Source organism: Anolis carolinensis, chromosome 4 (assembly GCF_035594765.1).
Source record: "Anolis carolinensis isolate JA03-04 chromosome 4, rAnoCar3.1.pri, whole genome shotgun sequence".
NCBI classification, from domain to species: Eukaryota; Metazoa; Chordata; class Lepidosauria; order Squamata; family Dactyloidae; genus Anolis; species Anolis carolinensis.
In genome coordinates this window covers 132,297,110-132,321,367 of record NC_085844.1, presented here as the reverse complement: position 1 = coordinate 132,321,367, position 24,258 = coordinate 132,297,110, and the positions used below count along the sequence as shown (strand labels likewise).

General features: G+C 35.8%; 1 protein-coding gene across 3 annotated transcripts in view; it reads left to right on the top strand.

The window, feature by feature from the left end:
* Positions 1–24,258, top strand: part of mta1 (metastasis associated 1) — a 59,837-nt gene that overhangs the window by 23,777 nt on the left and 11,802 nt on the right. For all 3 annotated transcript variants that reach the window (XM_008108974.3, XM_008108975.3, XM_062979438.1), the window contains exons 10-17: positions 1,249–1,323; positions 4,025–4,083; positions 6,453–6,568; positions 9,581–9,732; positions 10,685–10,874; positions 13,460–13,549; positions 16,393–16,545; positions 18,458–18,493. In XM_008108974.3, the coding sequence (XP_008107181.1) occupies positions 1,249–1,323; positions 4,025–4,083; positions 6,453–6,568; positions 9,581–9,732; positions 10,685–10,874; positions 13,460–13,549; positions 16,393–16,545; positions 18,458–18,493 (871 nt within the window). The remainder of the gene's footprint in view (positions 1–1,248; positions 1,324–4,024; positions 4,084–6,452; positions 6,569–9,580; positions 9,733–10,684; positions 10,875–13,459; positions 13,550–16,392; positions 16,546–18,457; positions 18,494–24,258) is intronic.

The following is a 24,258-nucleotide window of genomic DNA, read 5'->3' as shown; positions in this document are numbered from 1 at the left end:
TAGAATTAGAGAATAAAATATATGAGTGTAGGGCTTTTGACATTAGTAATGAGTTACCTATTTTATAAGCAAGTCATAAACATTGCTACCTTCAATGATAATTTGATCCAGGATCAACTACATGCCAGGTGTTTCCTGAAGTTGATTTTAAAATTAAATCTAATTTGGAACATTTGGGCATTGATTCATGCAAAATCTGAGAAAAGTATACTTAGCTGTATCACCTTAAATTTTTGACAGATCTGTAAATTTGTGCTATAGCTTACTTGTCCCTCAAAAGGAGGCTCAGTGTTGCACAACTTCACAGTTCTGTTAAATTTATAACCGCTCAGAATTGTGATGAGAAACTGATCAATTTTTAAGCAACCTAGGGCCCTTCCAGACAGGATCTGATCCCAGGTTTTCTGCTTTACACTGGATTATATGAGTCTGTACTGCCAGATAATGTGGAATAAACAGGAAACCTGGAAATAGATCCTGGGATATAGGACCTGTCTGGAAGGGCCCTTAATTATGCCTAAAGGGTGTAGTGATACATGACTAGGAAGAACTGGAGCCATTGTAACAATCAAGATAATCCTTCAGTTTTATTGGTTAGTTTACAATAATAATAATAATAATAAAGCTTTATTTATATCCTGCTCTCTCACCCTGGAGAAATTTGGAGTGGCTTACAACAAAGAAAATAGAAACAAAAAATAATAACCGCAGACACTGTGAAAAATAACTCAATAACAATAAAATAAACAAGGCAAACACTAAACGTAGTACATATAACTAAAAAATGGCAACTATAATCAAGTAATTATAAAATGTAGTGCAATTTAAAACAGTTTAAAACATCCTAGGACCTACTTTAGTTTGTAAAATGATAGGATCTAGTTAAAGTGCTGAAGTAAAATTAAATAAACAATCTACTGAGTTTATCTAGAGAAGGTGAGAGTTGTCCTTGCCTCAGGCAGCTAAATATATCATATTCTGTATATTGTCTACAGTACAAAAAGTGCTTCAAACTCACACTAGATGCTCTGTTGGCTAGCTTAGCTTTTTGGTATCATTCCCAACCCTGTAAAAGGCATTGATAAATGGTTCAAAAGTTTAAGTTCAAGATAGCTAGGACATTTGACAATGTGGCAATTGGTTTGAGAACGTTCTGCCCATGCTTTTTGTTCTATCAAATTGTCTTATTCAAGTCTTTCATTGGTATGAACTTGTAAATTTATCACCTCATTTTTTGTGTATTCTCAGCTTCCATGGAAGTCTCTAACCAGCATAATTGAATATTACTATATGTGGAAAACAACAGATCGTTATGTTCAACAGGTAAGAACTATATGGTGCATTGACTTCAAAGAACTGTTGCTTTAAGCTCCTAATTGGGATTTGCATTATAGTAGTAATTTTAATACTATATGTTCTGTCTTTTTGATGGATACTCTGAAACCTGTTCCTTTTATTTGAAATACATATCTACATGGGGAGTGCTTCATAACTTACAGAAAAATGTGAAAAGCTAAATTAATTTTGGTCAACCATCTAGTCCATATAGAGGAAAAAATACAGGAGAACTATGCTTATTTTTCGCTGAAATGAAAAGAAAAGAAAAAAGAACTGTTATGTTCAGTGTGCTTTTGATTTGAGTGTGCATTCTTCTATTACAGATTTGGGAGAGAGATTGAGGGTTGGCCTTTCCAAAATCAAATAAATTATTTACAGCCTAATATTCTTCCAAATCATCTGTTTAATAGCCTGAAAATAACAAAACATAATATCTTTAAATACATTTTCTGAGTGTTAAACAGAAATGATCCATTAATATAATTACTATGTGACAGTGAAGCCACAAAATTATATTCTCACAAATAAATAAGAGGTCTAAATGAATATTGTCCCTTTATATAGTAAAAGATTTGGGGTTAGTTTATTACTTACGGTTCCTGATATGGGAGGGAATCTTTTCCAGATACATAAGCTCTCAATAGCTTTTCTTAACCTCAGGTTTCTCAGTCTGAACTTCACCCATCCACTCACAACTTTTAAAAAATCTGCAAAGTCCTTTTTCCTTATCTCTTGCTGCTTCTGTTGTTGAGTTTTAGAGAGCTTTGGATGTTTCAGGCATTACCTGCTAATACTCTATCTGGGCAAACCTCTGCTTGAAATAGTCTGATGATTGGCTGTGATTGAAGCTGCACAAAATTTTTGAAGTATGAGCTTCTGCTTTATTAATCCATGGGCTCTGGGCTTCAGGGCAGGATTATTTTAGGATGGAAAGCTTGCTCTTTTACCAGACTGAAGATGTGATCCCTTTGGGCGATAGACTGTCAATCAGTAACTGACCTTTAGCTAAATTACATTCTTCAAAATGTATCGGGTAGTATGTTCTTTTGCTCTATCAGTGCCCTTAGTTATTACTGTTTTTTTAAAAGTGACCATTTAGTTATGTGAAAGCTTTTGGAATAAAGGAAGTCTACACTTCCATGACACTTCACTGTCAGCAAGACATCCCAGGGTTTTGGGCTGTTAGCAAGCTCACCGCCATAATGTCCACCTGTTATTTCCTATCATATGTTTGGTGCTAACAAATGTTCCTGGAAAACTGTTCTGTTCAGAGGAACCTGTTTATACATGCTTATTCTGAATTGTTCAAGTAGCAGAGATAGCAGAATGTCTAAGTAAAGCTTAGAAGTACTGGCACAGCACTCATCTGATAACACAAGAACTCCCTCTGTCTCCTTTTGGGGAAACAAGCAGATTCCTCATAGCTTGGCTTGTAGGTAGAATTCAGAAGTATGTCAGGAGCCATAGAACAAAGAGTAAAATAGACAGCCAAAAATGGAGTCAGGACCAAAAAGAAAACAAAATAATACAAGAGCAAAACAAAGCTGAAGAAGACTGTTGCTTAAATAAGGATTAACTAGAACATAAATCCTCTGTAAGGTGTCTTGTAGTGCTTCCTTGTCTAGGAGGATTGATCCAGAACCTGAAGATATTAGACTGGCTTCTTCCTAATACAGGGCCCTACTGAAGTGCCAGGAAAGAGACAGGACCACAGAATCCGATAATGAAGCTGTCTCGGTAAAATTTACCAGTATAAGAGAAGCACCTTATTCACATTCCTCTTTTGGGGCATTTCTTCTATCTATAATAACAGGATTCTTCACACACTGGACAGCACCTTGATCTTTGTTATGATTGAGTGCAGGTTTGGTAATAACAAAACTCTACTGCAACAGGATATGTGTTTGCTTTCAGAGGTGACTATAAGGACCTGGGGCAAAGACTGACTTGTAGCAGTACTGACCAGGCTGTTGAGTGTTCTGTCATGTTTGTCATTATGTGTATTGATTAGGGCTAAAGATAGTAGAGTGAGCAAGGTGTGCCACGTATTAGGGATAGGGTAGAAAAGCTAAGAGAGTAATTGCCTGCATGGAGCCAGCCCTCTGCTGCGGCAACGGATGGGTGGCAAGCGAAAATGTGTGAGCATTAGCTGGGGTTGGGAGCAGGAACCAAAGATAAATGCACGAGTTTTAAAAGCAGCTACAAACTTCTCTATTCTTTGCAGTCTTGTTCACACAAGACATTTATAGATCACTGAATTTGTTTCAGTAGCAATTTCTGCAGATATTGGACAGCATTTTTATGCTATGAAAATGGAAGCTTATAGTATTGTCTGAAAAACTATTCTAAATGCATTAACCCAACAAAGTAACACATCCATAGTTTGTAACAATTATTTTAAATAACTTCATCTATGATTAAAACCTTTTAAATCTGCATTTCCTAACTTATGAATTAATTGCACTCATGTATTGATTAATACTTTCAGCCTTGCTGATTAGTAGTACTCATAAACTACTAAATAAATCCATGATGCTAACAAAATGGATGAACAGCAGCACCTGTTTCCAAGAGGTGAACTGACTTCTTGTTTACTAAGATAGCTTTTAGTGGTACATGTTGAGAAGGGAAGGATTTCTCAGTTTGTTGAATGTCTAATTTATTTTATTTTTGTTTTTATATTAAGAAAAGGTTGAAAGCTGCAGAAGCAGAAAGCAAACTAAAGCAAGTATATATCCCTAATTAGTAAGTGCCTATCATTACCTCTATGCCTATTATTACTGTTATCATCATCATAATCATCATCAAATAGAATGTGACATCATCAAATAGAATGTAACAAATATTCTCCCCCTCCGAGTAGATATAATTGAAGTATATGTACTGGAATTTTTAACAGTAATATAGATTTGATACAGATACAACATATATCTCTACTAAGAAGCTCCCCTGTACAAATAGGAGGGTAAACAGGAGTGGAAGATGATCTTTGTTTGATCAGAGGCACTAATCTCAAAACTACAATCAAAACAGTTTTGGCTTTTCTAGCATAAGGCTTCTTAAACTTTCCCACTTGGATCTCCTTTTGGCCTGAGAAATTTTTACATGACTCTGAGTATATACGTAAAATAAGTGTAAAAACCAAACATTTACTGATAACAAATCAACATTTGCAAGGTGTGCTAAACAGGCTGATTTTCTTATGATGTGCAGCTGAAGCAGAGTCCACTGCAAACACCCCACATTGATTTGTGTAAATGTCTAAAACAGCCACTAGTTCAGAAAACGTTTACTGTTGCCAAATTTTTTGGGAGCCCAACCTTGAGCTAAGGAGGCCCCATTTGAGGTCAAGACCTACAGTTTAAGGAGTAGTGTTCTAGCAGACCTGAAATTACAGTGGCTCTTGGACCTGAATGTGTATGACTAGCAAACTCTTAATGAATCAGATTACTGTAATAGAGGATGGATGAGAGTACATTCAGATTTGATTGCTGTGCAAAATTTCATTGGTGAATGAAATTGCTACTACTTCTAGTTTTCTCAGTGCTACATTTCTTTAGAGATGAGAGAAATAGTGGGGAAATTGTTAATACGTTTCAATAATTGTTTGTAACATAAAATCTAATTCAGAGATTCCCAAATGTATTTGGCCTACCGCCCCCTTATTAGTAAAAAAATTATTCAGCGCCCCCCTAGAAATTTAGCTTCTCTAAGTGAATAAATGGAAAGATGCTAGGACAAATTTGCATTCTTTTATGTATCTGTATTTCTATCTACATCTTACAACACGGTAAAGATAGATGTTGTAAATATGAAAATAAATTATTCAGTTCAACCATAGTAATATTTGCATTACACATAGAAAATTAAGATAACAATGGAAAATAAATAAAAATTAAAAATAGCATTAAAATAATCTTAAATGAGAAGGATGCACCTGATGCACTGCTATCAGTTTATTAATTTTCAGTTAACATTTTATCAATGTTCAGTTAATTTTTGTTAGCAGCATGAATCAAATTTTTCAATATTTATTTCACTCCACACAATTCAGACACAAACTAAATTAGATTTCATACATTACATGCACAAGTCATGACATACACATTTTTCTGTCGATGCATGCTGGATTTCCCAACAAAGCATGACACGCTTGCCTGCCACATGTGCTTGTTAAGATCTGTTGGCAGAGTTGACTACTGATCGGTTATAACCTGCATTTTGTGTGTTCATTGGGAAAATAAATAAATCACTATGACTTTACCTCTATGTTAAACAACAGATCAAACATGTATGAATGTTTTTTCAAAATATAATTGTCATTATTTATGTTTCCACTGTCCCTTTACTTTTATTCAATGCTCCGCTCCCCCCCCCCCCCCCCAATTGCATCCCAGGCTATTACTGCCATCCATATTGTTCCCAATTTGGGAAGCAATTACATAATTCAGTTATCTTAAATTGGTGAGGAGATATTTACATTTATAGCACACTACTGTAAATTAGTTTTTTGTCTACTACACTGGATTTTTTAATGTAACTCAAGCTGCAAAACCCATCCATTATTTTATTCACTGATGATTCCTGTTCGGGTCTGGGGGGGGGGGGAGGAACCAATTTTGAGTTCTTGAAAGCCTTGGTTCCTAGAAAGCAAAAGTCTTTCTCTTTCTTTTCCTCTCTCTTGTGATCTTATATCTTTACAATTACATGGATCCCAATCCAAGTTCCTTGTTTTAAGAAATTCAAATTTTTCCAAGGACAGATGAGGACTCCACAGTTTCCACAAGTGCCACATCCCTGATATAGTAATATAAAATAAAGGGTACTGAATAGGAAATGCCATATTTCATTGGTTCTATGATGCCATTAATTGCAAGATTCACACTAATTTCAGTACTATCATCAACAACAAAGCTATGTTTTAGAGATGTTTATTTGGGGAAAGGTGGATCTTAGAATCAAGGAAATACAGTATTATTTCCTGATTAGTAAACTATTTTCTGTTATAAGCATTAGAAATTAAAGATATTTAAGCTCTATTTACTATGCTATATAATCAGAATGCTGACTATTCTTCTAAACAAATTTCTCATTTTTGTTTTTGTTTTTATAAGCAACAAGCCAAATCCCAATCAGATCAGTGTAAACGTTGTCAAGCCAGGAGTTGTAAATGGTACAGGAGTTCAGACGCAGAACATGGGAACTGGACGAGCTTGTGAAAGCTGCTATAGTAAGTGATACATGAACTGTTTATGCAAGAACAGGAAAAATTGCTTTGTTAATCTGTCATTAGAGAGGTGCAAACTCAGTTTTATGCATTTTTCATGTTTTGATTCTGTGAATTCAGGCCAGATATTTAATGTTTCCACTCCCATGTTTGCTATGGCATGTTGTTGCTTGGAAATGGTATCAACCGTGGACACCATTGAGTGAGAAATTGAGAGGAGATGGTGTGTCATGAGGATTATACCCCATCACTGTGTTACCTGGATGTCAAAAGATGCATCATTTCACCCAGCTGAGAAGGAAGAGTGCAATGGGAGACATTGCAATCTGTGGTCGGCAAAAACGCTTCACTAGAGGGTTGCTATAGTGCTATCTTGGAAACGTGACAAATCTAGGCATTCCAAGAAAGCTTTCGAGGTGTGAATGTTTTAACATATAGAACCAAATGACCTTCCCAGTCATGGGATAATGCTAACTAAATCACATAGTTATAATGTTAGCAGTTATTGCTGTGAGAGGATTCAAACAGTGGCCAGTCTTGGAAAGTCCAATTTCACTCTCATTCAATACACTCTCATTCTCTTTTTGCTTCTCTCTCTTATGCATACAACTATCATTTTTTAGATTTGCCTGTTAGGTGCATTTATTAAATTCATAAAAATTAAAATGAAAACAATCACAGTTTTTTTTCCTTGTCTCAGTTACATTGTCTGAATATAGGTAGGCTTAAGAGTAGAGATAAATAATGGATTTATTGAGAGGCAGAAGCCAGCAATTTCAATCATTATTGATTTGTGTATACTGAAATTCTTGCTCCCCATCTACTTGCTTTGTTTTAAGTTTTGAGAAAAGTACATACAGAGTCCTTCACATCAGTCTGGAACAGTTTCAATCATTCGTTCTAACTATCCTCTGTCAACTAGACTAGGAAGTTCTGCTTCTGTTTCTCCATTTTTTCACACAATTCTGTAAATTAAGTGTGACTGAAAGAATGGGATAGACCTAGGGAACATAATGGTTGTTTGATGTTTTGAATAACCCTAGTCTAATACTATTCACTATGCCACATTGGATCTTCCCAGTTCCTGAAGTCATAGGGAGGAGGGAGCAAGCTTGTCTTCTGCTGCCCTGGAGACTAGGACGCGGAACAATGGCTTCAAACTACAGGAAAGGAGATTTCACCTGAACATCAGGAAGAACTTCCCCGCTGTGAGAGCTGTTCGGCAGTGGAACTCTCTCCCCCGGACTGTTGTGGAGGCTCCTTTGGAGGCTTTTAAGCAGAGGCTGGATGGCCATTTGTTGGGGGTGCTTTGAATGTGATTTCCTACTTCTTGGCAGGGGGTTGGACTAGATGGCCCATGAGGTCTCTTCCAACTCTACTATTCTGTGATTCTATGTTGTGTTGAAACTATAGAAATAAAGCAAATTCACTTTATATCTGCTGAGGGGCAATTTCCTGGATTCTTATTTCACAAGTTCAGCTTGTGAACAATATAACAGATGCTGTGGGTAATTATATCTTGAATCTTGTCATAAATTGGCTTTAATCTTTGTTGGATCGGGCTTGTTCCCATGTAAGCCGCTCCGAGTCCCTTCGGGGAGATGGAGGCGGGATATAAAAATAAAGTTGTTGTTGTTGTTGTTGTTGTAAATTAAATCTCACAGTTAGATTAATTATATGAAAGATATAAATGAGGAGAGGAAGAGAAGGAGGTTATGGGTGCACACATGTTGCCTTCAGCTATTTGAAGGAAAGGTAATATATTTTTGTGAATAATTTGTCAAGTAAACCAAAGATTTCAAACATCTAATCAATAGATATAATAGTCCTTAAGGCAAGAAGTGTTTGTTAGCCTTTAATAGAGAAATAGTATTTGTGTGTGTGTGTGTGTGTGTGTACACTAAGGTAGCACTAGGAGGCAAATAACTCTTGCCTATTTCTGTTCAAATGTTCTAGCCCACTAGCTCTGTCTGTTATATCAATGTCTTTCTTGACACTATTTCTCTGATCTATTTACACTAAGGCATGTCATTTCCTTGTAAGGTTTCCTTGGAAGATATATTGGCAAACATTTATTCTTCAGTTTTTAATAGTGTTTTATTGGAGCATCCTTCAGCTCCCCCCCCCCCCATTTATTGTAAAATAATCTCTTAACACATCTATGATTTTGGATCAGTGTTCCTTATTCCATTGCTTACTCTTGAAATAGTCTTCCAGACAAGTTTGGCTATCAATTATTCCTTAGGCTGGTAAGAATAAAAAAGAAAGATATTCTGTCTGTCAAGATGGGTGGTCTGTTTCAATGCTGCCTCACCAAACGGTAAAATAAAACAAAACAAAAACTGTGGTGTTTATATAGAACAATCCTTATTGGATTATTTATCAAAGGAAAACAATAAATGATGATCTTACTAATCCATGCGGAGCATGAGGCTGTTGGTTAAAAATTTAGCTGCTCTTTTGTATTCTAAAGAAGAAGCACTTACATTTGAGGTCTCCAAAGAACCTTTTCTATGTAAAACAAAATGAAGTGGTTGATCAGCTTGATTCTTCTTGTTTTGATATGATGCTGATCCACAACTGGATCTCCAAAGTGCTAGATCAACACAGAGCAGGATGACAAAGTCTGCCAAGCTTTCCTGTTATGTGATAGCAGTATTTTACATGCACACTCACCTAGATAAATTTGTTAACCATTGCTGGGATAAAAACTTCTTAGATCCAGCAAAGTATACGCATAGTGTATTTTACATGTTCATAGCAAATATTTTCTAAGTGTTTTCTTAAATGAAAAATATTAGTATTTTTCTGAAGATGACAAAGTAAAGATTCTGTTACAATATAAGTTAGGCGTTCTGTCTGCGCATACTGATCTATTGTATCATGTTGGGAAAGTTCAGTGTTTTCTTTACAATTTAGTGGTCTTAAGAGTGGCAATATGTCCCTCAGTCATAATTTAAACAAAGATATATAAAAACAGATATGAATATACATCTCTATCTTTGCCATTTCCAGTGACCCAGTCTCATCAATGGTATTCTTGGGGCCCTCCTAACATGCAGTGCCGGCTTTGTACATCTTGCTGGACATACTGGAAGAAATATGGAGGCTTGAAAATGCCAACCCGGCTAGATGGAGAGCGGCCAGGGCCAAATCGCAACAATTTGGTATGTGCATACACAGTATTCAGTAAGCAACTGAAGCAATCTTTATGGTGGCTTTGGGCTAGAAATCACAAAAATTAAGTGAAAAGAGATGAGATAAGATGTGTGGTACTCTTCATTTTATTTTGCCCTTAATATTTGCCATCTGCAGAGATTCTGATGCCTTTCTGAGAACAGAATTTACATAACTGGGAGAAATTAAAATGTTTTTAAAAATAATTTCAAGAACTACATCAACATTAACCCTACATTAAGTTTTTATCCAGCAATACCATAATAACCATATTTCATTGCATAATAGTCACCACTGCATATTCGTTTCACCGTTCATTTTTGGGGTGCCAAAAATAGAATGTTTGTATTCCTTGCATAGTAGTCACAACCTCCATTTCAGACTTATTCTTCCTTCCTTCTTTCCCTGAAAGCAAAGCAGTTTAAAAACTATTTAATGGATATGTTTTAAGCTTCTCTCTTCTCTCCTTTCTCCTCGGCAAGTCAGTTTTTAAAAACCTGAAATTGAGGTTTCTGGAACTTGAATGTTTCCTCTTTCCTCTGTTCTCCAGAGAACTACATTATAGATTTTGTAAACTGCCTTGCCTTGCAAAAAAGAGGGATGAAGTGCAGCTAAAGCAATAATTTTAAAATCTCCATAGTACCCATTATTTTAAAAGGACATATATTTAAATAAAGATGGGTTTCCACTCCTATTATATATTTTTCCATGGAAACATTGAAATGGTTTATGGAGGGGATTTTAAAAAAAGGATACATGCATACATATATGGAATTTCTGGTTCTCTATTGCTCCAGTTTCTTAACAAACACTCAAGAATCTTCTAGTTCAAAGTCTGCGTGACTGCAGATCCTTTATGTGTGGTTGGACACAACACAACTCACGTTATATGTTTCATATAATGCTTCTGACCAACCTTGTCACAAATTTGCCTTTTTCCAGAGTCCTCACAGTGGATCTATGAGAAACAATGGGAGCCCCAAGTTTGCCATGAAAACACGACAAGCTTTCTATCTACACACAACAAAGTTGACCCGACTTGCCAGGCGATTATGTAGGGACATCTTGCGTCCATGGCATGCAGCACGACACCCTCACACGCCTATCAACAGTGCAGCAATCAAAACTGAATGTGAGTCTGTGCATTTTAACTGCACACTGTTTAACTTTACCTTTTAGGATTTTTACATTGGTTCTATGCAATAACTGTCATCTTAAAGAGAATACTTTTAAGGCTCGTTCTGAGCATCTGCTGAGGAAATATATACTTAAGAGTGTTGAGAGGAGACGTTCAGAAGGAACATGTTTAAATATTAGAAAGGATGTCATAAGGAAGAAGTGCTTGTTTTCTGATGCCTTGGAGACGAGGACTCAAGAGCAATGGATTCAAATGATAGGAACACAGATTCTGCCTGAACATAAGGAAGAACTTCCTGGCCTTAAGACCTGCTCAACAGTAAAACTCACTGCCCTAGAGTACGATGGAAGCTCATTCCCTGGAGGCTTTTAAACAGAGGCTGGATGGCCACCTATCGAGAGTGCTTTGGTTGTGCTTTTTCTGAATGGCAGGTGGTTGGACTGGATGGTCTCTTCCAACTCTATGTTCCAACTTCTAATAACAATGGTTAGGGAGCCCATTATCTTGAAAGTAAACAGGGCCACCCAAAATGAGAGTTTCTGTTCACAGATACTGAAATATCTAAATTTGTAAATTAATGTAAAAAATAAAATCACAAACTATATTATTGTTGTTGTTATGTTTATTTATATCTCACTTTTTCTCTCTACAAAAGAGTCTCAGAGCAGATTACAGTAAAACCAATGCAATACCATTTTTTCCATATACAGTAGAACCTCTACATAAAAATGTCCCAACATAAGTATGTTTTAACTTAAAAATCCTCATTTGGCCTAAAGTGACATTTTGATATCCAAACGCTGTTTTAGTGCAAAGGATGCCTCTTTGCCCCCTAAACTAGTTATAATAGCAACAGAGTCTCACCCCTGGTGTTCTTCGGGCCCTCCCAAGAACTGACAGAGAGAAACAAAACTGGGACTGGATTCCTAGGGGAGCAGGTCTAGCTCTTCCTGCAAGACAGAAACTCCAGCTCCATGTGATTACTTCCCCTGAATGTTCTAGGAAGAGTTCAATCTGGAGATTCCACTCTAGAGATTGCAGTCCACCCTCGTGCAACAAAGCCTCAGTCTAAACAGGGAGTACTGTATGTTTCGCTTCAAGAAGAGAAAGGGAGAGAGAGTGCGAGGGAGGTAGGCTGGAATTACAGTATGAAGAAAATTATGCTGTTTTTCCTTGTTGTACACTGGCCAACTCATTTTGTTGCCTCAAATGTGCTTCCTTGCCACAGTGGCTGGGTGGAACTAAGCAGTGCCTCTCTCTGAACATTTTATACATTATTTGTTATTTATAAAGTACTTTTCTTATTTTAAAATACATAACAAAAATGGGGTGGTTTTCGGAATGGGTTAATAGCATTTCAGTGCATCTCAATGGGAAAATTCGCTTTGAGGTAAGAATGTTTTGACTTAAGAAAATGGTCACAGAACAAATTAAATTCTTAAATCAAGGTATCACTAATTTTTCATTGCAAATAAATGAGAAATGGGGAAGGATACAAGCATGGATATAAAACATCTTCGTCTTCTTCCATTATTATCTAATACAAAAAAGGCTTTATGATGCTAAAAAATAAAAAAGGGGGAAAGAATATTGGAGATTGGGGGCCCCTTAGTGCTATAGAGCAGGGCTTCTTAAACTTTGGATCCAGACCCCAAGTGGGATCCCCTTAGCTAAATGTTGGGGTCCCAAAAAGTTTTCTGAACATCACCTGGTATTGTTTTAGACATTTACATGAATTTGTTGTGCAGTAGATACAGTGGACTCTGCAGAAGATTCTCCAGTTCTTGACAAAAACGAAAATCATCCTGTTTAGCCAGCCTTGCAAATACTGATATGTTATCTGTAAATGTTTGATTTCTATACGTATGTTATATATACATAAATATATATTTGGTGTCATGAAAAAAATTCTTAGGCCAAAAAGGGTATTAAGTGAAAACATTTAAGAAGCCTTTCTATAGAGCACAAAAGAAATCTTGAAGTACTGCTCTGCTTCTGAGCCACCTTCCAGGAGGCCTTAACAGCACTAAATTCTAAAAGCCCAGGAGCACTGAACAAAACTGTTACTCTTTGCAATTGGGAATATGTTTATTTGAAGATGGTGTTTTCACTCCAACTTGTATTAAATATTACAGTAGAGTCTCACTTATCCAACATAAACGGGCCGGCAGAATGTTGGATAAGCAAATATGTTGGATAATAAAGAGGGATTAAAGAAAAGCCTATTAAACATCAAATTAGGTTATGATTTTACAAACTAAGCACCAAAACATCATGTTATACAACAAATTTGACAGAAAAAGTAGTTCAATATGCAGTAATGCTATGTTGTAATTACTGTATTTACAAATTTAGCACCAAAATATCACGATGTATTGAAAACATTGACTACAAAAATGTGTTGGATAATCCAGAACGTTGGATAAGCGAGGCTTGGATAAGTGAGACTCTACTGTATTGTTAGTATGTGCCATTATGTAGATTTCCTATTGAAACTCTTTTGGAAAAGAGTGGCTTTAGAAGTACTATATATTTTCAATATGTAAATTAATCATTCTCTGTTCTGATGTCACTTTCAGGTGCAACTCGATTACCAGATGCTTCAGAAAATTTGTTGTTACTAAAGCAAGTTGTTAGGAAACCTTTAGAAGCTGTACTTCGGTATCTAGGTAACTAGGCTATGGAATTAATTTTTCAATTCATTGACATATTTTTCTGTGCATGAACTGTAATCCTGGAATAATGATGGTGATGGTGATGGTGAAGATGATGATAAGATTATCATAATCTTGCAAAAAGCCTGTTAAGTTTAACAGGGAACAGAGGGTCGCAAAAAGGTATTCTATCTGCTGCCCTACTCTATCCAATCCTTTAAATCTTTTTTTTTGATAGGAGAAATAAATAATAATGGAGGAAAAGAAGGAGAGATGTAAAAGTGCACTATAAAGTCTTGCTCCCGCAATTGTTGGAAAGATGCCACACTTTTTAAAAAGTCTTTCTATTATTTTCGTGTATATACAACTACCTTTTGGATACCCATCATGTAACAAAAATAGTTTATTCTCCTCTGTCCTTCCAAGATAACTGAGGAAAGTTTCTTAAGTGCATGACTTTATTTTAAATTAATATTTGTAAATTTGCCTTTGCTCAGATTATGCATGTTTAGACTTAAATAAATAAACTTACTACGTTATAATCAGACTAGAAAGGTCAATTTGACTTCTTGTGCATAAAGTGGATCATCATTTCACATTTAATTGCAAGCAAAATTATGTAAATATCAAGAGAAAAAATATATTTATAAGAAATCTGATTTTCCAGATCATGAGATTGTGCTTTCATGGTTTTTTCATGCTACTATTTTTTAAAAGCTGGTAACTTGCCTTGGGGAACATTATATAAACATTATTTGATAGGAACATTATTTATCTTCAAGTTTTTGTTTTATAACAAGCTTCTCTATAAAGTGATATGTTTTAGTGACAGTTGAATGTTGTTTCATGATGAAATGTTTTGCTCACTCTGCCATTGTTATCAAACTATTCTCTGAAACAAAGGAAAATAACTCACTTTATTTAGTGATACCATCCTAATTGCTCTGATACTCAAAATCATTCCAATGGTAAAACTTTTTTCCTTGGGGCTTACTAGTATGAAGTAGGCTCAAGAGTGCACAAGAGTGGAAAAGACTGTATAGATGAGAAAAGCCTTATAATATGAAACATTGCATTCTTTTGTAGTAATATAGTTTAGATAGAACTGTCTATGTTTTTTAGCCTGGCCTCTCCAAATGCTATTGCTTTTATTTGATTAAACTTGCTTCCTTCTCAGGATGTATTGTTGCAACTACAGTTCTGTTCTCTATAATCTGATCATAAATCAGATTAAACACTGGGATTTCTGTATCAGACGATTTCTAGCTGCGTGGGTTTTCTTAAACCTGTTGAACAGTTATTGAAAAGGAAGATTTATACACAGTTTCTAAATTATTTGCTACATTATTTAAAGCAACATTAAAACAATGAGAAGTGCCTTAACATTACATAATTGGCATAAACCCATGGGTTGAGATCCATATTTCAGAGTGGCAGGATAGCAGTTTTTGTCAGTCTAAATTCAGTTAATTCTCTAAAGTCTATTAGTTATCTTTTATAAAAGATATGGATTGCTTTAATATTTTCTATGTAGAAAACATGATGGATTGTGCTGATGTAGCAATAAAGCAATCCCATTTTTGTGAATTTCAATGAATTTATTTTAAATTTAATATCTACAGAACCTACCAGCTGAGAAGAATATTGTTGTTGTTGTTATTATTATTATTATTATTATTATTATTATTATTATTATTATTATTATTATTATATGTTTATACTATTGAAGACAATATTGTTCTATTACAGTACCTTTTTAACTGTCAAAATAATTTCATACTGAAAATTGTAAAAGCTCTCAAAATTTCAGGTTTTAAAAAAATTTCAATAGGGTTTCAACCCTGGCATTCAAATAGATTCTGAAAAGTGAAATCTGCTTCTAGTTGGGTATAATGGAGAGGATTCTCTTTAGGGAGAATGATGTAACTTTCTTATAAATAATAAATCCAGTATTAAAATATGTGTTCATCAGCCTGACTGTGACATTAGGTCCACAGTCAGACTGTATAGCAAAGGTTTGAAAGTGCAAGCTACATGCCATATTTCCCAATTGGTTCCTAACTTTTATTTCCAGAGACTCTCTTCCTAACTCCTCCTTTTGGCTCACTTCCCATAAACTTTGTGGTTCCACTGCTCTCCCACACCTAACTTCCCATCATCTTTACTCCATGTCCTAAGTATACTTACACCATATTGTGTTTCACTTCCAGGGTGTTTGAACTTTTAAATAGCATTTCTGTTGCCCTCAACTCTGTTGGATACGACTCCCAACAAACAACACTTCATTAAGAATTGTTCATCAGCCCACCTCACCCCTGGCTTGCATTAAATCAAATATCATTTCAATTGTGAAGATCCTTTAAAAGAAACTGAATAGTGCTGTCATCTGGACACTTCTTATTAAATGTGTCCCATTGTAAACATGTATTGATGATGCTGTTACATCTGCTGCTGATTTACTATTTGTAGGAAGCAGTTGTATTATGTTTCCATGCTTAAACACATTTATGTTGGTTTAGAATAACAGTGTAACATTCCCATACAAACACATAGGAAACGGACACACAGAAGAGAAATGATCCAAACAGCAAGACCTCAATTCCTTTTGACACACAGAGTGAAAATCTTAACCAGTTTGTGTAATACCTTTGCAAATTGACGTGTTAAAGCAATTGCTCAGAAGGTGAAAAGTCACAGACACTTGTACATGCCTAAGAGTCAGATGATACCGAAGATCTCAAAAAATTAAATTAAATTAAATGTTCCTTTGAAGGCAGGATCCCCATTCCAGATTTAAGCAAACATGCCTCTCCACCTCTCTTGCAGCATGGTTCTAACATACTCCCCTCTCTATGCAGAGTCTCATCCTTGCTCTCTGAAGCCTGATCCTGCTAAGAGCTTGTCTGGCTCCCTCAACAGTGTGCCTTGTACTAAGTTTTCTGCAATGATTAACAATGGATCACCGACTATCTTGGGGAAGAGAAGCTATGAGCAACACAATGGGATAGATGGTAAATATTTTCTAGTAACAATGTTTATCAATATTAAATTTAGTCTAATTACCGTAGTAATTTGTCATATTATATATGGTTAATAGCAATCCCTCTTGTGTTAGAGTAGCTCAGTAAGTTTTTGTCTGAAAAATATTCTAAAAAACAATGAAATACTTATTTTATTTATTTATTTTATTTATTTATACTCCGCTTTATCTCCCCAAAGGGGACACAAAGCAGCTTGACATAAAAAGCATTAATATACAATTTAAAATATGCAAATACACAAACATTAAAACAGAATTAAACACAAAGAACAGTTAAAAAAATCACTGTTAAAATCCATCAAAACATACTCAAAGTTAAAAACTACAGTACAATTATATACTGTTGCTACTGCTGCTGCTCTCCTCCCCCTTCATTGTATAAAAACATTGCTGTGGATCAACTTGTAAATAGTGTCTTTCCCATCAATTCCTGTGTAGACTGTGACTTTTGATCTTTAGGAAAGTCATTTAGGATTACACTATGTAACAAAATTGGGGAAAAATCTGTTCCTGGTTTGAAAGTGTTATTTCCTGTTTAATTATACAGCATTTATTTTGAAAGCAGTTGTTACACTCCAGAAACGTAGTTTTTGTGGCTGCCACAAACTATGTTGAATTGGTTGAACTCGATGAGATACTCATTGAAAAACTATAGCAAAATGTGCTGTAGGATGTCCTGCAAAAACAATGTTTTTGCAATTTAATAAACCTTTCCATGTTTTATGATAGAACCAATTAGGAAATGGCATTTATAACCCAAGAACAAAAATTGTGTTACATAATGTTATTTAAATCGAATGATGATAAAGACTATTTACTAGTTTAACATCATTCTGCTGACAGAAGGAGGAATGTCTTTTCTTCACCAGGATAGTAAGTCTCACAGGAGAAAGCGTAGTGTATCTAGTGTAAAATCAACAATGGTAAGCTATGCTCTTGTGTAAAATAATGTTCAAGAATTATTTACAGGAACATCTCTTAGTATTTTATTCTGGTTCAAATCGTGAAAATAAATATTGCTTATCCCATCCTCATTCAATTGTGTTGAATTGTATTTATCATAATCCACTTGCAAAAGCAGGATTGAATGGCAGAGCTGTATGACTGATTACTACAGCCATCAGAAAAAATATGCATGGATGACTATGTCATCAATAGTGTATTTTCCCCACTTCCATTAGTTTGCTTATAAAATGCTAATCCTTAAATATTTGCAATAGTTATGCCCTAAATTAGTACTGTGGAGGCACCATGGTAAGGAATTTAATTTAAAGGGAGAAGTGTATTGGTTGTTTTATTTACTTACTTTATTTTTATGCCACCTTTCTCCTGGTATAGGGACTCAAGGTGGCTAACAACAAACATGCCACAACACACTTAAAACAAAACAAATGTATTACAATATAAATATAAAACTTTAAAAATAATTAAATCCTTTGTGTCATGAACATTAACATATTAAAATACATTTAAAACTACACGGCCACTAAAAATTTCACTCACACCATCTCTAGCAGCCTGCCTCTCATCATTCCATAAATGCCCGATTGCAGAAATGTTTTCACCTGCTTGCAAAAGACAAGTAGTTAAGCAATATTGATTCCTGAGCCTCTAATTCTTTCTCCTACTATTAGTACTACTATCAATATCCCAAAGCTCAAGTACCAACAGATTTGAATGTGGCTCTCTATAGCTCCTATGAGCATTTTTAATAGAACTTTGTACCGGCTATACCTGTCACCATACTGTACTATAAACAAAACAATTTTCCTTTGGGACTGCCCATTCTTGTTCCTTAAATTAAATCTATATTTAACACTGTTCAAATTATTAAAATATATTGGTTATTGATATATATTTTTATGTTCACTTTCTTATACCAGGCAGTGTGAAGAAGCGCCTTTTGATGCCTAGCAAAGGTAAGATCTTGACTTTGTACTCAACTTATGTCAGACAAATGTGACTTCTGGTTTTACCTGTTGCCTGTACTTCACACCACTCATTTGTACTGTATGGAAGTATTGTTTGTATTATGTTCATATATATGGTCTCTTTTCATGGTTACAGCCATCTGACTTACATTCAACTTATAGTCGAGAATTAGGGTGAGACAAAAGGAAGTGAAAGAAAATCTACCCCTTGGAAGGGAAATTCACTTCTGGAAGAGTTATAATGGGGAAAAGGTGTCTCCACTGACGTTTTCTCACCAATCCTTGTTTCCAAGACAAGCCAACATTTTCAAAATCCAATTGACGCAGGGACAAAAAATGAGGTGAAATCTTCTTAACAACAGCACAGCAAAACAAAAGTTACAGGAGTGTTAACCCTCTCCTATGCTATCCAAAACTAGAAATTTTTTTGGCTAGAGTTACACTTTAAAAAAAATTCTGTTCCAACATACATATACATTCAGAACAAACCCACAGAACTTATCTTAACTCAGGGACTGTCTCTATTTCATATACTGTACAGTGAATTTAATTTAATAATAATAATAACAATAATAATACTGAAATAATAATAATAATAATAATAATAATAATAATAATAATAATAATAATAATAATAATCTGAGTGCCATGCCAAAAGATCCCAGCTGGCATTTGAAAACAATAAACATTGACATAATCACGATCTGTCAACTGCTAAAGACCACTTACTTGGATCTGTGCACATCATTCGAAAATACATCACACAGTTCTAAACACTTGGGAAGTGTTCGATTTGTGATTTTGTGATACGAAATCCAGCATATACATCTTGTTTGCTGTGTCATACTGTGTTTTGTGTCAGTAAAATAATAAACTTTATTTATTTCCTTCCCTGTCTCCCCGTGATGACTCAGGGTGGTTCATTTTTTATACTACAATGTGAAGTGATGCTTTGGATTATGTTATCTTACAAATTCTAGTTTTCTGTTCAGAATGGGATAACTCTATTTGTTAAAGGTTTGAAGCAGATACTTTGGATTTAATAGCAGATAGCTCAGGTGTGCAGGTCCATTTCTAGATTTATTGTTGCTAAGGGTGGGGAGCTTGGACAGACTGCCCTCTGTCAACCTCCTGGGACTGATTTCATCTGCCTAGGCCTGCTTTCCTCATAATAAATGTTATCTTGTAGCACTGACACATTACAGTCCTGCTTCTGTTGGGCAAGACCATTAATTCATGAGCACACTTAAAAGAGGACTGGAAATTGCATTACTTTCTCCCCTGAGTGCTTGAAATTGCGTGTACATTATGCATGCACGATACTTTGCTATCACTGCAATGTAACTTACAACCCAGCAAATGTTGTGGGAAGGTTCTAGGTCAGCTACCAACCTCACCTAGCACTTGTGCTTGCTGTAGTAACCTGTTGCTGCAATTAGATCAGCTGGTATGCAACTGGGGGTCTGTGGGTGTGCGGGAGCTAGCAACTTCAAGATTGTTGCACTGATGGTACAGGCCCTTATGGCAATGAGTCCTAAAAGTTGAATATATTGGCTTTGATAGGCCCTGGCGAATATTGTACTATACCGTGTGTCTATGCCAGGTCTGCTTTGTATGTATAGATTGTGAAATACGTATCAGAAATGTTATGGTTTTACCTTCTCTCCAAAGAAGCATGTCCCCTACCTGGAGAGCCACCACCAGTATTTCCTCTTTACTTGATCTTGTATATGCTGTGCCATGTCCATTCTGTAGTCTGTTGTGTGATCTGTTGTCTTTTAAAGTTGTTTCAGTTTTGGAGAGAATGATAATATAGTAATACGCAAGATTAAAAATATTTGAATTTTTTCCATTTCATTTTTTATGTTTATTTAGATTACTTCTACTTCACTCTTTGCCACAAAGCTTCTCAGGAAGGCTTACAAATTGTTAATTTGACAGTTATATTGTATTTTCTCACTCTCTCACATACACCCCAGGATAACTAACAGTTTATAGAAAGCATACCCAGACATTGCTAAAACCCTGTTTCTGAGACCATTATTTTGCAATCAAATGTAGTGAAATTATCAGCAAGGGTCAGCACTAGTAGTATTTGTCTTCCTTTTGCACAAGGAATGCATACAAATACCTTTTCAGCTGGATCCCAATTGATAACAAAGGGGATAGCTGTATTTACATCACCTAGGAGTTCTCTACCTGGCTGCCACCAACAGCTACATGTAGTTACCCTGCAGAACACACTCTGCCATAACCAAGCATCCTTAGCTGATGTTATGAACCAAATAGTCAGTAATGATCGTTGACCCTTCAAATACTTGAGTCCTGATCTAGTCAAAGCTTTGTAGACTGGAACTAACACTCTGAATTGGACCAGGTTGTTCATTGACATTTAATGGAGAGATTTCAACATTAGGATGATATATTCCCCTTTTCTGCTCTGGTAAACACACAGACGGCCAAGTTTTGCTACAGATGCTAATTCTTCAAAGAAAGCCTCAAATGGAGAGCACTGCTGTAATCAAGGCATTATCTGAGCATGGACTATCATCACCAGGTTATGCTGGACCCAGAATATAGTTGATGAACAAGTCATAGCCTTGTTGCTGAGGCAACTTGGCTAACCCAGTAAGTGAAACAAGAAGCAGTTGGATTTCTACAATATCTCATTTGCTGGTTATCTTTTGCAACAGCAAGCTGGATTACAGTTGCCTTTTACTAGTGATAGCCATGGCTATAATTTGTTAATTTTTAATGTAATAAGATCAGTTATCTGCTTGTTAAATGTTACTGTGTGTGTACTGACTCAGTCTGATGAATGGGAAGAAAAGAAGGAAGAGACATATGGATGGCTCATGGTGTAGCAAGAAACAAGAACAAGATATCTCTAATGTTTGTGAGTGGCAAGCATGGTGTGTAGTAGATTAGGACTTCCAATAGTTCCTTTGAGCCAACCCGCCTGCCAGTATGAATGTAGTTTTTAATTCCTGGTATTTATTCTATTGAATGCCATGTTTCATTGCATAATAGTAATGGTAATCACTGTGTAATATTTGCACTCCCAGCAATATTTTTGGTTATCACATAATAGTCACATTCTTCATTCACTTGCCCACTCACGCAAAGGAAAGGAAAGGAAAGGAAAGTAAAGGGGCGGGTGGGCAGAGGCATGGGTGGGTAGCTTGCCTGTGTGCCTGCCCCCTTTACAGGTATGGGGCTTCACTCGGCCAGCAGCCCACCCCTAACACAAGGGTCATGTCTGCAATACCAAATGCTGCTTCTTTTAAAGTAGTATCCTATTTTCACTCCTTCAAATAAAAAAAATCCTTGTGAAAATACTATTTTTAAAACATTGGGTACATCCATTACTATTCTGTGCACTTATTAAAACATTTTCTGTGTTCAAGTCAATGCTGTCACTTATGAAATCAATGAAACGGGGTTAAATTGTGTAGCACCTATTACCCTTAAAATTAGTTGAAAACAAGTACCATACAAAACAGGCCAAAACCAAGATTTTTCCAGGAAAAGCCAAAAATTTGCTAAATCACCTCAACACTTCATAGAATATGTAAAATGTCATCCTCAACCTGTTACGGTCAAATTGGTTTACAAATCTGCATTCTAGATTTTAAACATTACAGAAATCTGAATTGTTTCTTTGGGAATATTCCCAAAAAAGGTTAGTTCTCAAACTTTCTTGTGATCTTCATAGTTTTCATGTTAAGTAATGCACCAAGTTTGATAACTCACATTAATCAAGAGAAATGGTACAACTTCATAAACAAAATTCTTTAAATTATAGTATAACACAGTGGGTGCCCTTGATATGAGCTGGTCATTGACCGTAATAAAAGTTTACATTACATTACATTACAGTGGTTCCCAACCCAGAGTTTTCTGTGAGGTTGCCGGACAATGATCAGCTATGAAAATATTAAAAAGAGAAAACAAAAAAATCACATTGTCGCATCCTGCACAGAGATTTATTTTCAAAAGTGTATAACAATATTTCATTCATCAGGTTACCTTGTTCATGCACAGGTTCACACACAGTTTGGTGATTGGCTCTATGGAATGCAGATGCTGTTAGGCTTGTGATTGTTTGATTCTTAGTGATACATGCTGCTAAGTGCCTAGCCTTGTTTGTTGCAAGCAACAATGTATTTTCTTTGATATCAGCAAATTCTGCCAAATATAATAAATTATCCTGCTTCCAGGGATCTGATGCACACAATATCATATTATTTCTCTTCTTTGGCCAGCCAAGCAGCAAGAGCAATCGACCACGGGTCAGGCAGTGCTGTAAGGTCCAGACATCATAGTTGTCACTAGCAGTACCAACAGTTCTAATTTTTAATGTCTCGGGGTCGCAGGTCACCTATTTCTAATGTAGCAGGATCATGGGTCACTTTGCATCTATGAAGTGGGGTTCGTGACTCAAAAAAAACTTGGGAACCACTGGTATAACATGTAGGTAAACATCTATGTAATTATTTCTTAATTTCTCTATTACTCAATAGCCATAGCTGTTTTTATTGCAGTTGTAGTACTGTAGAACACAACCTTACAGCCATTACATATTTATAATGGATGCTACATGTGATGGAAATATGTATTTCCTCTCTCCCTCATTTAATTTGTGACTGTCTAAGGCCCTTTGCTGCTGTTCCTCTTAACTTAGAGATTGAGCGCTCTCCAGACACTTGACTCAAGGCTAGCTTGTCTTGTTGCAGCAATTGTCTGTCATTAGATAAAACTTTTTTTCTTCAAATTTAATGGTCTCTCATGCATTCTGGTCTTCATTTGTATGTTATATCTGTATTTTAAAGGTGCAAATAGAACTGCAATTGTCTCCACAGAGCAAAGTTACCTTTCTTATTCATTCAATTATATGTACATCGAATTTCCTTTTCTTTTTCAAAAATAAAGTAATGGAATGTGTGCAATCATGTGCTTGGATTATGGATTGTAAACTATAAATCGTACAATTCCATTTCCCCCTTAACTGTAATCATTACAAGTAGTGCAGATGTCTCTAAATTTTGCCATAACAGTAGCCCTCTCTTCATTAAGTGAAAGAAAGGTGTGGAACTTCTGTGGTCCAAGGCATCATCCTGTTACTTAATACCTGAGTATGCCTTTTAATGGTTATTGCAAAGGAAGTAATTCATACCTTCTTTGCACAATATCCCTACTTGCTAAAGATTCTCCTTCCTCCTGTGCAGACTCCCATTTCTTGTGATGAGTGGTATCAGAGAAGCTGCTTGCTTTGTCCTTCTAGCCCAACACAGAACAACAAAGGCATGCTGCTGGAGGTCCTGGAGAATACCTTCTATGCTGCATCTGGCATCAGGGACATAGCAAGTTGCTTTTCCAACATTCTTTCTCCACTGACCACAAATACCTGTGGAGGAACAGCTCCCAGGAGGAAAGTGAGTCCTGAGGGTGAGGAGCAAGGTGATATAGCACAGTTCCGCCTGGAAGGAACTTTATGCAACATCTTGATATTATGGATCTTGGCCAAAGTTTCATCGATGATGAATTCTATAGTTAGGAAGAGCTATCCTGGAACAAAAGATTCCCTTTTGAAACTTAAACCACATGTTGCATCAACTGTGTAGTGTGCAGTTTAAGATTTACTTTTTGTTTTTCTTTTAAGTGACTATTGAGTGGTGATGTTCAAATCTCCTTGTTGACTAAAGGAACAAACATTCAGTTGCCACTCTTGGTTGGTGTCTTTTCTTTGTAGG